This window comes from Mastomys coucha, unplaced genomic scaffold (genome assembly GCF_008632895.1).
Source record: "Mastomys coucha isolate ucsf_1 unplaced genomic scaffold, UCSF_Mcou_1 pScaffold8, whole genome shotgun sequence".
NCBI classification, from domain to species: Eukaryota; Metazoa; Chordata; class Mammalia; order Rodentia; family Muridae; genus Mastomys; species Mastomys coucha.
This window is the reverse complement of record NW_022196914.1, coordinates 42,402,972-42,419,288: the sequence shown is the minus strand read 5'-3', so window position 1 is coordinate 42,419,288 and position 16,317 is coordinate 42,402,972. Positions and strand designations below refer to the sequence as shown.

At 41.3% G+C, this 16,317-nt stretch overlaps 1 protein-coding gene across 4 annotated transcripts in view; it reads left to right on the top strand.

Annotated features, from left to right (window-relative positions):
• The window catches only part of Adgrv1 (adhesion G protein-coupled receptor V1), a 543,529-nt gene that overhangs the window by 184,867 nt on the left and 342,345 nt on the right, over window positions 1-16,317 (top strand). For all 4 annotated transcript variants that reach the window (XM_031360570.1, XM_031360571.1, XM_031360569.1 and 1 more), the window contains 5 exons: window positions 187-406; window positions 2,192-2,428; window positions 4,214-4,363; window positions 6,027-6,500; window positions 12,865-13,008. In XM_031360570.1, the coding sequence (XP_031216430.1) occupies window positions 187-406; window positions 2,192-2,428; window positions 4,214-4,363; window positions 6,027-6,500; window positions 12,865-13,008 (1,225 nt within the window). The remainder of the gene's footprint in view (window positions 1-186; window positions 407-2,191; window positions 2,429-4,213; window positions 4,364-6,026; window positions 6,501-12,864; window positions 13,009-16,317) is intronic.

Below are 16,317 nucleotides of genomic sequence, written 5' to 3'. Positions count from 1 at the left end.
TCTGCAGTTAGGAAGTGGGTTGTGAAAGCTTCATGTTGAGTTTGCTTTTTGCTGGGCACCCTCCTCCTGGTGTGTGCCTGCTGGGCCTTGAATATGCATGGCCAATTTGGAAAATGACTAGCTATTTGGATTTTACAAGCATTTTAATATGTTTAGACTCACAGATTGCTCCTTCTTGCCATGCAGTGAATTTGAGAAGCAGTTTGAAATTCTGCTCGTTGGAGCTACGGGTGGAGCAATCCTTGGGCGCCACCTAGTGAGCAAAATCACCATTGCCAAAAGTGACTCTCCCTTTGGCATCATAAGATTTCTCAACCAAAGCAAAATTTCTGTTCCTAACCCCAATTCCACAATGGCTTTGCACTTGGTGCTGGAGCGGACTGGAGGACTCTTGGGAGAGATTCAGGTAGAGTTATTATTCCTGTGATGTTAAAAGAAATTTTGAAGTATTATGTAGGATGTTGGACTATCTATCTTCCTCCCCAGATGTGTTTGTTTGATTACTACTAACTGCTTTGTAAGTGTTAGTGGCTTCCGAGCTCGATGAACATATTTGAAAATAATGTGGGCAGAATAAACTTGAATAGAGGCAAGCCAGTTTTTTTTCTCAAAAAAGCATGAATTTTATAAACTCTGCTTGTAACTTTGGGATACACAACATGGATTACCTGGGTGGCCTAATGGTGTGATGACTTGGAAGAAAGGAACAATGGAACCTACAGAGAAATAAGCCTGACCTGTTGGTAGGAGGAGTCTACATAGTTGGGGGCTTAAAATCGACACGAGAGGACCAGAGAGCCCACAGGGCATTGACCATACAGGACCCAGGACTGATGCAGGGCAAGTTTGAGACGTTACCATGAGTTGAAAGAGCATGCCATCAAGGGAGACTTAGCTAGGGAGACTTATCAGCCTGTTTTCACATCTGTAGCTCACTTGTGCCTGCCCTGTGAAAGATAGATTGTCAAGAGGCAATGGAGCAGTGGACAGCAGGAAGGATGGTCGGGAGGCTGCAGTCCCTCACTCTGTTACAAGTGGGAACAGAGAGGACAAGATGAGGACAGCTGGTTGGGTTAAAGATGGGGGCTGAAGCTGGTGAGATGGCTCAGCTCAGTGGTTAAGAGCACTGACTGCTCTTCTATAGGTCCTGAGTTCAATTCCCAGCAGCTATAACCTCTTGAAGTTTTTATGCCATCTTCTGGCATGTAGGTGTACATGAAGCAAAGCACACACAGAATGAATGAGTGAATGAATGAATGAATGAATAAGGAAAGAAATGGAAGCTGAAGAAGAGAGAAATTGTAGGTGACTCCTAGAAACTGCTGGAATGTGGTGCCAGCCTTATGAATTTCATAGATGGGGTAAATATTTAAGAATTCTACTTCGTACATGCTAATCTACCATCCTGCTAGACAAGCCCATGGAGGGCTCAGCTAGGCTGAGCTTCACTTGTCAAGTGAGCAGGGATGACAAGGTAGAAAAGATGCTTGTGTGTCGGAAGCCATTGAAGCCACGCTTGCGTAAGCATGGCAGGAGCTGTGACGAGTACAGAGCTGAGTCTTGGGCTCCAGCCTTGTAGGGATCCGAGGAAAGAAGACTGGGTTGGAGGAGAGGGGGAAGCAGCCTGGAGACGAGAAAGAAGAGGCATGCTGAGAGGGAGAGCAATAGCTGAAAAGAACACATCACTGCAGGGAGGAACGGCTTTTTCCTTCCACATGATATGAAAACCATACACACCAGAACTATAGAAACCTAAAGCTCTGCTCGTTATAATCCAAACATTAGTTTCTGATCAAATGTATGAACATTTGCACTCATTTTTTACAGTGGGAATATAAGCATATTTAGAGAAAAATGCACACCACAGAATTTCCACAGTTTGAGTGTCTTATTCTACCATGCTCTAATTGCTGGAATCCAAACACATGGCTGGACAATGTTGAACTCAAAAACTTTATCAATATTTGTATGCTTGTAATGTATAAATACAAGTTTCTTGTCCTGTGACAATTACAAATGACTAGATACTATTTTTCATCTTTTTATTAAAAACATTATTTTCAGCATAGATAAGCCAGAAATAGTCTGGTGTATTCTAGAATAGTTTCATGTCTCTGTATTTTAATAGTGCATGTACTGCAAAAATCCTTCGCTTAAGATTGATCTCTACTAATTTGGATATGCCATGCAGGTGAGCTGGGAGGTAGTAGGGCCCAATTCTGAGGAGCCGTTACCACCACTCAATGGAGACTTTGCAGACCCAGTGAGTGGGACTGTCTCTTTTGGAGACGGAGAAGGTGGTATGAGAAGCATCATCCTCGGAGTTTGTCCTCATGAAGAAACGGAAGCCGAGGAGACTTTCATTGTTCAGCTTAAGCCTTTGAAAGAAGCTAAGTTAGATCCCAGAGCTAAAGCTGTTATACTAACAGTAAGTCTGAACACATTCACTGCAAAATTTCAGCTTTAACGGAGTTATCAGAAAGTCATTTCTGTTGCTGGAGACATTCTGATGCTGAATAGAAAATGCTAAAACCTAAGAAAGGGTTGGGAGTGCGGTTCAGTTGGTGCACTGCTTGCCTAGCATGTAGGAAACAACACGGTGTGGCAGTAGTCACCTGTAATGTATCTGACACAGAGGAAGTGGAGGATGGAGGATCAGAAATTCAGGGTTAGCCTCTGCTTCATAGAGAGTGTGAGACAAGCTGGTGTACAGGAGAGCCTGTCTCAAAACAAACGGTAACATGAAGTTTTAATAATCCTATGGATCAAACATCCTCATTTTTTTGTTAATTACACAATAGCCTCTATTAATAATTCTTATTAAAATTTTAATAAAATGTTAACATACTTATTTTATAATGCTAAGAGAAAATTTGGTGTGTGGAGAATATTTGTCATTTCTAGAGGAGAGGTTTTTTTTTTTTATGTCATGGTAAACACAGAAGTTTGTCATCAGTTTTTTAACAAATGAACTTCTTATGAGTCAGAGTGAAGGTTCTTGTTTACGGGCTCAGTGAGATGGTGCTGGATCTGACCTGAGTTCAGTGTCTTTCATGTGAGCTACCCAGTCCAGCAGAGGAGATAGTAATAATAACGGTTTCTAAAAACAGTGAAGAGAAATGATATATTTTGATTTGAAAAATAATGTTGTTTGGGTCTGGATCTGTTTGTATTTTCCTGAGAAAAAGAACCAAAGGGAAACACACACACACACACACACACACACACACACACTCTTACACACACACAGACACACACATGTGCTTACATTCTCACACACACAGAGACATGCTCACTCACACACACACACGCTCATGCACGTGCACATATGCACATGCACACACATGTACACACACCCAAGCACACATGCATATATATCATGCATGGGAGGGGGGAGAGACAGACAGAGAGAGGGAGAGAAGAAAGAGAGAGAGACAGAGATTGAGAGAGAGAGGGAGATAACCAGTTGGTCAGAAACAGAGCAGAGTTGCTGCAGGGGTCTTGGTATTCCATGTGACAGGGACAGGAAACCCAAGCATGGCTTCTAAGTTGAAATCGTCTTTCTTTTCTAAGCTACTTTACTCCTTAGTCTTAGTTGATTGGATGAAATTGAAGTTTGTTGAGGGTAATAGTTTTTATTTAGAAACAACTGATTCAAAAAGTAAATTCTATCTACAAGTTCCTTCACATATATATCTAGAGTGGTGTTTCACCAGACAATTTAATATCATATCTTTGCCTATTTGCCACATAAAATTAGACAGCACAGGGGCTAGGGAGTAATGCTCAGTGCTAGAAACCTTGCTGAGCACACGCAGTGCCCTTGGTTTGGTCCAAAGTAACAGCCATTGCCATAGGGCCGGTTTGTCTTTGTCTGTACTCTATCATTGGAAGCATCTGGATGGAGCCACCTGGCTGAATGTTTTAAGCATAGGGTGACTAAGAAGTGCAGGCATGAAACAAACTACCCCTTCACCTTCTATAGCTTACAGTCTTCTAGTTGCTTCAGTCTTTGAGGGTAAGAATGGGTTTGAGCTAGACAACAGTCAGTATAGCAGGGAGATGGTTTTTTTCCCCTCAAGTGGCTTGGCAGACTGTACCCAAGTACTACTTATATGTAGAATGTCTTCTGTTTATCCCTAGGTTAGCCTGTTATTGCTTTTTTGTTAGGATTATTCATTGTTCTTACTCACTTCCTGTTAATGTTTGTTAGATACAGAGGTTTGGGGATCCGAATGGAGTCATTCATTTTGCTCCTGAGTCTTTATCTAAGAGAAGGTTCTCAGAGCCACCACCGTCAGACAGACCCATGCTCATATCCTTCCTTGTCACAAGGTCCAAAGGCACCTCTGGAGACATCACGGTATGGTGTTTATTTGATTTTCCTGACGGAGTATCAGTTTGCACATATCACATATGTGGTTGGGGCGGGCAGAGAAAGTTTCTGTTCTAATTAAAGACTTTGCTGACTTGACGTTGTTAGGGTTTGCAGTGAAACTAAGGCTTGTGTGCCTTTACGCTCTGTCACAAGAACCCCGACACGCTGTCCTCGGTAAAGTTGGTACAGTGGGCAACACTGATCACCTTCCTCCTCAGGAGGGCTGGGATGTTTCAGATTTTCTCTTTGGCTCTAACGGGAAACCTCCTGCTTAAACCCTTGGTGGCATTTGTAAGCCGCTTATTGTACTTGCCATGGTCTTATTTCTCACAGAATATTTCCACGTAAGCAACTGCTTTATAAAAAAAAAGCCACAGCCTGTGTTTGTTGGCATAGCCTGCTTAAGGTGCTCCTGGGAGTTCTGGTGTGTTGGCTGAGAGATTAAGTTCATATGTTTGGTCAAACCAACATTTGTCTCAGTGTTTGAAAGTCCCCTAAACCCTTCATCTCTCCTCTGAATTGAAGATTTGCTAGTATTTTTTTTTTTCACTTAAAAGTTTGAGGTCTGGTGGCAGCACTTGTGGCACAAATAATTACTTGTACTTTACAGATATTATTTTCATTCAAATAAACAACAAAAATAATTACTGAATTATATATACTTACCTTGAAAGATTTTTAGAAACTTTAATGTTAAACTTTCATGTAAATAAAAATACTGTGCACCAAAATTAACTTGGTAGAAGCTATGGAACATCGCTATAAATATTACACTTTCAATATCAAAGATATTTTTGACTTACCCACTACCAAAGCAAATAACAATGACAAGAACCCACAACTGAGTCAGAATTGGAAGAACAATTCACGTCTTGCCTGCTTTCACAGTTCGTGACTGTGGCCTGCATGTTCTCCTTCCTCTCCCCTAATCCTTAGCATTTCTTCTTTCCTTCATGTTATAGTGTAGGCACATGCATATTTGTTTACATCTGTGCATGTATTACCAGCTAGATTCCATATAAGAGAGAAAGCATTCATTCTTTTCCTTCCTGAGCTGTGTGGCTTCAACTGATATTATACATCCCCAAGTTCAACTACTTTCCTGAAAAAGTTTTAACTTCATTTTCTTTAGAGCATAGTAATATATATTTTTAAATCTCATTATCCATTCATCTGTTAAGGACAACTTGGTTGATTCTAATTCTTTGCTTTTGAATGAATCAACAGTAAATGTGGGTGTACAAGCATCTCTACAGTGGGGTGTGGCGTTCTCTGGGTGGATGTGCAGGAATGAGTTGGGATGTACCATATGCATACGTTTGACATTGCAATACTGTATATGGTTCACAAATTGATGTATATGTGGAACTGGCACATTAGAGTTTACTTGCTTCTCCGTCCTTTCAAATCATGCTCCTATTTTAGAAGCAGGTAAATAGTAAGATTAAAAGACACCCTGTCCTTCAGATTGTGTAAGGGAGGAGTCACTGTGATTCCAAGCTTGCATACACTTCCAACTGTGTCTGGATGTAAAAACACCTAACCTACGTTTGTTTCTCTTTTTGCATGCCCCAGAAGCATAATAGGGAGCTTTCTCTTTGTTCACGCTGAGTTACAGGAACTGCTGCTTTTCTTCCTTTCCTCCCAGGTGCACTGGGAGCTAAGCAGTGAGTTTGACATCACGGGAGACTTTCTTTCCACACGAGGATTTTTCACCATTGCTGATGGAGAGAGTGAAGCAAGCCTTGATGTCCATTTACTGCCAGATGACGTCCCTGAGATAGAGGAAGAATACGTTGTCCAGCTTGTTTCTGTAGAGGGAGGTGCAGAACTAGACCTGGGAAGGTGCACCGCAAAGTTCTCTGTGTCTGCCAATGATGACCCGCATGGCGTATTTGCCCTGTATTCAGATCGGCAGTCAGTACTGATAGGGCAGAACCTTGTTAGATCCATCCAGATTAACGTCACCCGGCTTGCTGGAGTGCTTGGTGCTGTGGCTGTCAGAGTTCAAATACTGTCTGATAATAAAGAAGACCCAGTGGCTACTGAAAATGAAGAGAGACAGCTGGTGATCAACAATGGTGCCAGATATAAAGTAGGCTTGGTGCCCTTGAAGAATCAGGTTTGTAGCACCTCAAGTTCCTGAAAATTCTAACAGAAATCCTTTAGAAGAACCCTTGTGTACCTCCCGATCAGATGCTGAAAGGCATATTTTGATATTTAAAGGTAACCTATAAGGCAAATTTACAAAATGCATATAATTATTGGATAATACGTTGGTGAGTCTGGAGCGAGGGATAACCAGGTTTCTATTTGGAAATAATAGATCTTTACCCAGTATCTTAGTGTTTTACTGCTATGAACAGACACCATGACCAAGACAAGTCTTATAAAGAAGAACATTTAATTGGGGCTGGCTTACAGGTTCAGAGGTTCAGTCCATTATCATCAAGGTGGGAGCATGGCAGCATTCAGGCAGGCATGATGCAGGCAGAGCTACATCTTCATCTGAAGGCTTCAGATGAATACTGAATACTGGCTTCTAGGCAACTAGGATGGAGGTCTTAAAGCCCACACCCACAGTGACACACCTCCTATGACAGGACCACACCTTTTAATAGTGCCATTCCCTGGGCCAAGCATGTACAAACCATCACACCCAGGTTCTGGTAGTTGCTCATTTAGTACTTACAAAGATCAATAGTCAGTGTACTGAGAACTAATGCATGATCCCTGGCATTTGGACAGCTACAAACCCAGCCTGATAGCTTAGATTCAATACTTAGAGATTTGTAACATTGAAATTGACTGTGACTGTCTGAGATGGTGAGGAGGAGGAAGCATAACAAACTATGCTGCTGACATCTGGTGTGCCATGATAAGAACCCCTAAGCTTGGGATGGGTAAGATGGTTCACAGAATAAGGACACTTTTCACCAAGATGGCCTGAGTTTAGGTCTAGTGACATGCATGGTGGAAGGAGAGAACCAACTCTCATGTCTTTTGACCTTCACACTGGAGCAGTGGCAGCATACGCTCTCTATCCCCATGTGAAGAAAGAAACATAACAAAGTCCTTGGGAGGCAAAGGCGTGTAGAGCTCTGCTAGTTTGAAGCCAGTGTGATCTATACAGTGAGTTCCAAATTAGCTAGGGCCACACAGAAATGTCCTGGCTCAAAATAAAGTAATATTTTAAAACGTTAGTGCATAGATTCCTGTGAGACATGCACACTAACCCCTACCATACACACAAGGCTAGACATCAGAGTGTTAGAAGACTCCAGCAGTTTTTTCTGTCTAAATCCACCAGAAGTGACTTGAGCATCCTTGTAAATCTTCACAAGAACACTGTGCATTCTACTCTCTGTTATATGAGAGATGCTCATTTAATTCATTCACATGGCACTTCATGGTGTTTGTATTTTATGGCTGAGAAATCTGCCCAGAAAGTACTTAGATTAGAACTATGAGAAAAATCTAAAGCTTGTATTGAGAAACTAAAAAGGCTTCTCAAAGTCATGGTGGAGGATTGTCACAGTTGAAGAATGACAAACATTAGAGTTCTGAGGCCCCTGGGGAGCACCCATATCAGTTCTGAAGCCCCTGGGGAGCACCCACATCAGTTCTGAAGGCCCTGGGGAGCACCCACATCAGTTCTGAAGCCCCTGGGGAGCACCCACATCAGTTCTGAAGCCCCTGGGGAGCACCTACATCAGTTCTGAAGCCCCTGGGAAGCACCTACATCAGTTCAGCGGCTACAAAACACCTGAGTGAGTTTTCAGTTAGTTATACTGGTCTGCCTGTGTTAGCTAAGCAAGGACAGAGAGGCAAAACATGTTACTTTATTAAAGAACCTTATTGGAGAACTGTTCAGAATGAGGATGGACAGACATGTCCAGCATTGGGGAGTTGGAGCCCTACTGACGAAACCAAAGATAACCTGACCTGTCTTCCATTGTAGATCTTGCCATAGGTCAAGCAAGAACTGGTGTAAATAGGAAAGCTTTAATGGAACACACAGCTACATTTTAATTGATACACATCTGATTTTTTACATTTTGAAAATGACAACTTTGAGAGTGAGTCGCACAGGTGCCGGAAGGTGGTAGAAAGACTGTAGGACACTAATGGGGAAATGAAGGGATTTTCTGTTCATGCCAACTGTGTTTCATATAAGCTTATGATCAGTGGCAACGAGGCCTCTTTAACTGATAAACAGCATGCCTATGACAAGAATGTGTACTTGCAGTGAGACTTTTTAATCTTTTGTACATGTAGGTCTTTAGTTTTGTTGGTGCTTGGTGGATGGGGAAAATTGAGACTTTTCCTAAGGCACTATCACAGTTGTTCTGACATTTTTCCAGATCTGTTGAAAACTGGTTCAAGTATAACTAATTTGTCAGTTTCTAAAATCTATGCCCCATGCCTAAAAAAACATCTGTATTGGAAGACATAATGAAAATATGGGGAAATGAGATGTGCATTAGTTAACAGGTGTAGAAATAACAAATGACTTTGCATCACCAAAGCCCTCCCCAGCATGGGCCACAAGTGCACAAAAGCTGGGAACTTGCAGCATCATGCACAGCCTTCAGGTGGCTCAGCAGGTGTAAGCTAGTCCTTTCTAAGTGACTCTGTTGGTCTAAACCTCTTGCAGGCAACTCAGCTGGTTCTGCTTCTTTCAGGCAGCTGCTCTGGTCTAAGTCTTCTCTGCAGCTTGGCTTGTCTACTCTTGTGAAGAAGGTGCCCAATGAAGCTGGTTAGTTTTAGGGACTTCCTGAAACTAATTTGTTGTTTACCTTGTTTCTTAAGGAGCTTCCCTACAGGAGGGAATGTTTCCATCTCAGAGGAAACTGTGAACAACATATCTCTATCAGATTCCTGTAGGGCTCAGGGGTCATTGTGGAAGAAGAGGTGGAGTGATTAGAAGAGCCAGAGGTAGTGGAGGATGGTTGTGAAACAATGTTTTCTGGATATGACAAAGCCATTCCACACATGAACTCACAGCAACTCTGGTTGTATGCCCAAGACCTGAACAAGATCTATCCAGTCCACCACTAGCCAAGGAGTTATTGATAACTGATGGTTACTAGAAGAGGAAAGTCAGTTTCTGTCAGAGTTGTGACCTCTGATAGGCTGCAGAGTTGTGACCTCTGATAGGCTATCCGTGCTCCATTGGATGGTGCTCCACCATGCACATGCAGGTAATAGTCATTGACTCAGAGACTTAACAAAGACTACATGATGTTGGCAGGGAAACATGTTACGGGAAAATGAGATTTGAAAGGGAGGGAGTAGAAGGTGGAAGGTGAAAGATCAAAACACATTATGTGTACACATGAAATTCTCAAAACATTAAACAATAATTATGAATATAAGGTGTCTATTCAGTATATTCATACCGTCACTTTCTGTCCATATTCAAGTTATAATCTGCTGGTGAATACTAAATGTCATTGCCTTAACTTTTCAATGAATTGTGTAGTATGGGGTCACTGGCAACTAAGATTTGTCATAGAGAAATGTAGACCTATCAGACAGCATTTATAGTACAGAACTGCTCTCAGGCTATATATAGGAAAAAATCTACATAAGATTATAGGAACAGGTGAGCCTGCTCTACCAAGCCAGCAAGTTTTTTCTAGTGGCCCATAGAACAGTCTGAAACAGTCAGTGGTCATTTTTTTTTCATGTCACATAGAAATCTTAATGGTATAGTTTGTAATATCATTTGGTTTCTTTAAGACCACATTTGGATTGTTATCTATGTGTTTCTTAATGTCTTTGAGTATATTATAATTGCCTTCATAAATTTAAAGTAAAGATTAGAGCAGTCTTACTAGCAGATGTATGTGTGAAGTTTTTTATTTTCTGCATGTGGTCATAGCTTCAGATTTTGTGGGAATCTTCACTGTCCCATGCATTCCACATGTGACATGAAAGCCACCTGGAAATGCAGTGCTATGGCTTGTGCTTGCTTTTTAAATTAGCATAGGTGAACTCCCATGGGTTTCCACTCACACATGTTCTGAGGTGTGCAGCATATGATCACACCTAAATCATTGGTGCTTTATCTTCCAGGTAAGTGTTTGGAGCCAAGGCTTACATGCAAATGAACCAAAAATAGGACTTTTCCCAATGGTCACCTTCCTCCATTCACCTTCAATGCATATAATAAATACATTTTCTTTAAAATTTGAGGTTTACGTTACAAGGATTCTCTGCTCTATGTTGCTGAGTGAAAGTGAGAGCTTTAGACACATAAACTCCAGAGAATCAGCAAAGGCACTTAAATCGTTAATCATTTGTGAGGTGGCGTCTGATCTTTAAGTGGACCTGTGAACAGGGGAAGGTTCCATCAGACTCTAAAAGCTAAAAGCATCTTTAATGTCGGTCTAGCACTAGGACCTTGCATTGGCTTGTGGGCCATTACTACATGTATGTTTCTTCACGAGCACAGACTGACAGTGAGCTCATGGATACAGTGAAGAATCTGCTCTGGCTTGAGAGGAGTGCAAGCCAGAGTGCAGAAGCAGATGGACTTCTCTGCATGAATCAGTTACATTGCTTATAGACCATTATACTAAGAAACTCAGTAATGAAAGATGAATGGGACTCGGTTGCTACTGCTCTGTGCTTACTGCTATGTGCAAATGAACAACCAGGTTGTTTCCTGGTTGTTGTTTGACTACTTGACACGAGCTAGAGTCAGTTGGGAAGAGGGACCATCATTTGAGAAATATTTCACTAGAAGATTAGCCTATAGGCAAGTCTGTTTTGTTTTGTTTTTTTGTTTTTGTTTGTTTTGATTGATCATTTATAAAAGAAAGCTCCACTCTCGGTGGACAGTTCTATCTCTGGGCTGTTGTATTGGAATTAGGTTGAGCAAGCCATGAGGAGCCAGCCAGTAAGCAACGCTCCTCCATAGCCTGCCTGTTGGTCCCTGACTTGGGTGCCTGCCCTAACCTGAGAATTGTAAGCTGAACTAAGCCCTTTCCTCCCCATGTTGCTTTTGGCCTCGGTGTTTGTTATAGTTAAGACACCTGAGATAAGAAACCATCCAGTAACAGCCAATTACAAACACATGAGGATATGCACTGCCACAGACGCGCAGGGATACAATAGGATCGTAAGTTATTTGGTTTTGAATTATTTATTTATTTTTTATGCATATCAGTGTTTTGTCTACAGGTATGTCTGTGAAACACATGTTATGCTGGTGCCCAAAGATCAGATGAGGTTATCAGATCCCTTGGGACTGCAGTTATAGGCAGTTCTGAGGTGCCATATGGATGCTGGGAAGTGAACCTGAGTCCTTCAGAAGAGTAGTCAGTGCTCTTAGCTCAGAGCCATCTCTTCAGCCTACTCATAAATTATTTTATATGTATACAAATACTCACTGAAGGCTATTATATATATATTATTGCATATTATATATGTATATATAATATATATGAAATTCTTGATCAACTTCAATGTCAGTTGCCTCTGGGGGTCTGTGCGCACACTAAATAGACCATCAGCAAAGGTCCTAGGCAGGAAGGGTCTAATGACTTGGTACTTCAGAGTTGTACTTGATCCTTCACTTTTTTATGAAATTGGATAAAAAGGTCATTAGCTACCCAGCCATTAGCTGGCCTGTATGGGGATGGGACATCTGGGAGAGGTCAGGTGCCTTGGAAGGGACTTACAGTGTCACAGTGCTATGATTTGTTTGCTTAGCGTTGACCTAAAAATTCTGCTCAGAGAGTGTCATTCTGAGAGAATGAAACCTGTGCTTCTCTCATGTCACATGTGTGTGTGTGCTTTGTGTGTTTATGGACAAGAATGGGCTGAAGTTCACTGCATCCAAAGGATGTGTTTCGCAAGCAGACATGATTGCTTTGGACTCCACAAACATCCTTTTTAAAGCTACTTCCTTGTTTGGAACGAGCTAGGGGTCAACCATTATCAATAGCCGCGTTTCTCAATGAGAAGACAAATTGAAGTTCAGATAATTCTAGTGTGATAGCAATTTTTAAGTTCACTAGTTACCAGTTCGCTAAACTTTGACATTAGTAACCCAGCAAACGTGCTAATGATCTTTATTTGCCCAGAGTCCTGAAGTAGCAAAGGCGCCCATGTCACAACCGGTTCTGAGTGGCTGTTGATAGACTTAACAGTTCCTGCTTACTGAAGGGGGCGGAAGTGGTTTCCCTGGGTTACCCACCCTCACTCCACTCTGCTTGTTCCATCTCCTGGGCTCCAAGGAGATGTCTCCTGTGGTTCTCATCACTCTTTAGACTACTTCCGCACACGAGGAAAGGTTGTCGATACCTATGTTTGTTCTGTACAACCAGAGCCATGCACCCCACCCTCTAAAATCTGGAGGCTTCTTTTTAAAGATTGGGCAAAGGCTGGGACGGATGAAACTGTCCTCTACTAAAAGAACTTAAGCGTTTGCTGCGACCCAGATCTCTGAAGATTACTTAACTGTGTGTTTACAGGTCTTCCTACCCCTGGGCTCTAATTTTAGCCTGCAGTTGGTGTCAGCAAAGCTTCTGAGTGGACCCTTCTATGGAATACCAACGATTCTTCCAGAAGCAAAGCATGCTATTCTCTCTGTTCCTGAGGAAGCTGCCAATTCCCAGGTAACTGGTCCCGGGTGTATTTCTCACAGTCAACCACAAGGGGGCAGCACTAACAGGAAGCTCTTAGGTCTTCAAGAATTTATTTATTCATTCATTCAAAAGATTTTTATTGATTTTTTTGGGAATTTCACCTCGTACACCCCGAATCTCACTCACCTCCCAGTCCTTTCATATCTGCCTTCTTTTCCTTGTGACTTTCCCCTCCCCTCAACCCCCAAATAAAAACAACAAACAGGCCCGATTTGTATTGCTCTTACACTCTCTGGAGCATTGTCAAAGATACTGTGGCCATCCTCCCAAGGAAAACTGAGTTCTCTCACCACATCATCAACTTTGGAGAAGCACACTTCAGCATCTGTATCACAATTTTTATTTTATTTTACTTTTCATTATTTACTTTTTATGTATTCACTTTATATTCTACTCATTGTTCCCTTCCCTTCACCCTCTCCCTCAATCCTTCTCCCCATCCCCCCACCTCCATCTCCTCTAAGCATGTGGGTCCCCTCTGGGTATTCCCCCACCCTGGTATATCAAGTCTCTGGAAGGCTAGGCCCATTGTCTCCCACTGAGGCCAGACAAGGCATCCCAGCTAGAGGAACATAACCCATGGACAGGCAACAGCTTTTGGGATAACCCCTGCTCCAGGTGTTTAGGACCCATATGAAGACCAAGCTGAACCTCTGCTACATATGTGGGAGGAGGCCTAGGAGAGATTTTTAAGTGTTCTCTTTGATGACTTCCTTTCTAGGCTGTTATGTTTTGTCACCGGTGTCGAATGCTTCGGGTGTGAGTAGGGCTCATCACAGAAGCTTCACATGGCCCTCTTTCTCAGTTTTTCTCAACTGTGCATCTGCAGTCATCATCACTGCCAAAGTAGTCTCCTTGCTCTTTCTAGTCATCCGGAGCTCAGATCATGGGCTTCCTTGTAGTCTCCTTGCTCTTTCTAGTCATCCGGAGCTCAGATCATGGGCTTCCTTGTAGTTTCTGGTGACATCGCAGAGCATGAACAAAGAATTTATTTTTAAGAATTTTTTTTTAAATTCTCTATAAATTGAATGCAGTCGATTTTGATCTTGTTCAGCCTCTTCTCTTTCCATATAACTCCTCCAAGACCCCGTCTCCCCGCCATGGCACTCAATTTCTTGCCCCCTTTTTAAAATGTAAAAACTACCAAGTCTAGTTGGTGCTGCCCAACATTGGAACATGGTTGACCTACCAGGGACAAAAAGACTAGGAGTTTTTGTTTGTTTTGTTCTGTTTTTAAGATTACTGTTTCAAAATTAAATAGTCCCACGAATATCAAAGGCATCGTTATATAAAAATAATTTGTCAGTTTTAAATATTAGAAAATTTATTTGCCTTTTCAGCTTATTGAAATATTTTATTTTGAACAACTGGAATGTAAGGCCTAGAACATAGATCCTTTTTAAAGGAGTAGTCAACTTAGGCCAAACACTTCTAATTGTTAATATAAAGTTTTTAATATTGAGGCATTTAATGCTAAATCAGTAAAATTATAATGAAACATTTATACTTTTCATTTCCTAACAATATTCAGGTTTATCTTTCTACGTGGGCTTTGTTTTGCCACAGAAAGTCTGTGCGGATGTAGATATGCACTGGTGACTGTTCTAACCTGAGTCTGTGCATCTGAGTTCAAAAGATTATTCCCAGTTATTCCAGAGGCTGACAAAATCAAAACAAAGAAAATAAAAACCAACAGCGAAACCCTTTCCTCCTAGGCCCTTTGCAGGAAAAAACATTGCCATTGACTTTGGCATGTGATTTTCGTGCTGGTCTGAGACATAACCTTGTCTACAGTGAGCCCCAGCAGTGAACTCAAGCCTGGTCTACCAGGGGTTAATTGGCATGGAGCAGTGATCTTACAGGAATGTGGGCGTGGACATTTGAAGGCAGTAGGGCAGACTCTTCAGCAGCTCCCTCCTTCAGAGAGAATGATTTTGTTCTGTTCTTATGGTGGAGTCCAAAACATTAGATCAATAGACAAGACAAATAGACCATACCCGGCACACACCTTTCATCCCAGCACTCAGGATGAAGAGTCAGGTGATCTCTGTGTGACCGGCTTGGTCTGTACAGTGAGTTCCAGGCCCACAGCTATGGTAAGATCCTGGTTTCAAAAAGAAAAGAAACTTCTTAAAGTTGCCAGTTGTTCTTTGGCCTTGGAGAGCTGCAGAAGTGAAGTGTCCCCCAGAAAACCGGATTTCTCAATATAAATTTTAAATAAGTCCAAACATATTAACTGTATATTTCAAAATAATACATCACTACTAGTATTTTCTTAAATGAACATAAATATATAAAGTCTTTTTGTTTGTTTGTTTTGTATTTAGTAGAGTTTAAAATTTTGGCTCTTACTGTGGTACAAGCCCAAAATAAGAACAATTTTTAGACATTGGGTTTCATTGTAATAAGGCTGTATTTCAATGACCCTCACATCACCAAAGGATTTTACCTCCATCATAGCTAAGCTGAGAGTTGACAGTTCTGCTGCGCCAAGGAATGAATTGTAGGCATGATTTTTGGATACAGACTTCCTGCTATGGTCAAAGCTATTTGACTTGAGTGAGTGAGTTCATTCTCAGCCCACAGAGAAGAGGTTACATTCATTTAAGAAATGGTGTAGGCATTAAGATGGTCTATCCATAAAGTCATTCACCCACTATTTCAATGAACAATGGTTCTGCTTGGAGGGTGGCACAGACATTAGGTAAGGGTAAGAATTTGGTTCATTAGTTGTGATAATTTGGAAAAGCATTCATCTCAGAGAAAGAGTAACTTATAAAGCCTTCTTCAAACTTGATACAAGAGTTATAAACGTCAAGCAAAGCATTCAGTCTCACTCTTTGATATTCTCTTACAAGCAACCCCCCTAGTTAGTTGTCTATGTTTCTTTTGGGTATATAAATACTTTGAAATATATAAGCTGTTCTGAAAACCATAATATAGTGTAAAAACATGAAATAAACAATACTACTAATAGAGAGGCTGAGATAGGAGAAGCAAGATTTCAAGACCCTTATGCTGTACACAGCCAGACACTGTCACAAACAAACAAGCTGAAAATGTATATAGATTGTACAATATTGGACCTATTTCTCCAATTATCAAATTAGAGAGACCATGGGATGACAATCAACAAATTTCTAATTCCTTATATTATTGGATTTCAATTGCTTAGGATATGTTGGTAATATTAATTTTCAAATTAATATAAAAGAAAAAGTAATTGTCACTTCCTGTTGTTTTTGTTGTAAGAGGTGGAATTAAGTTTGTGTGGATTTG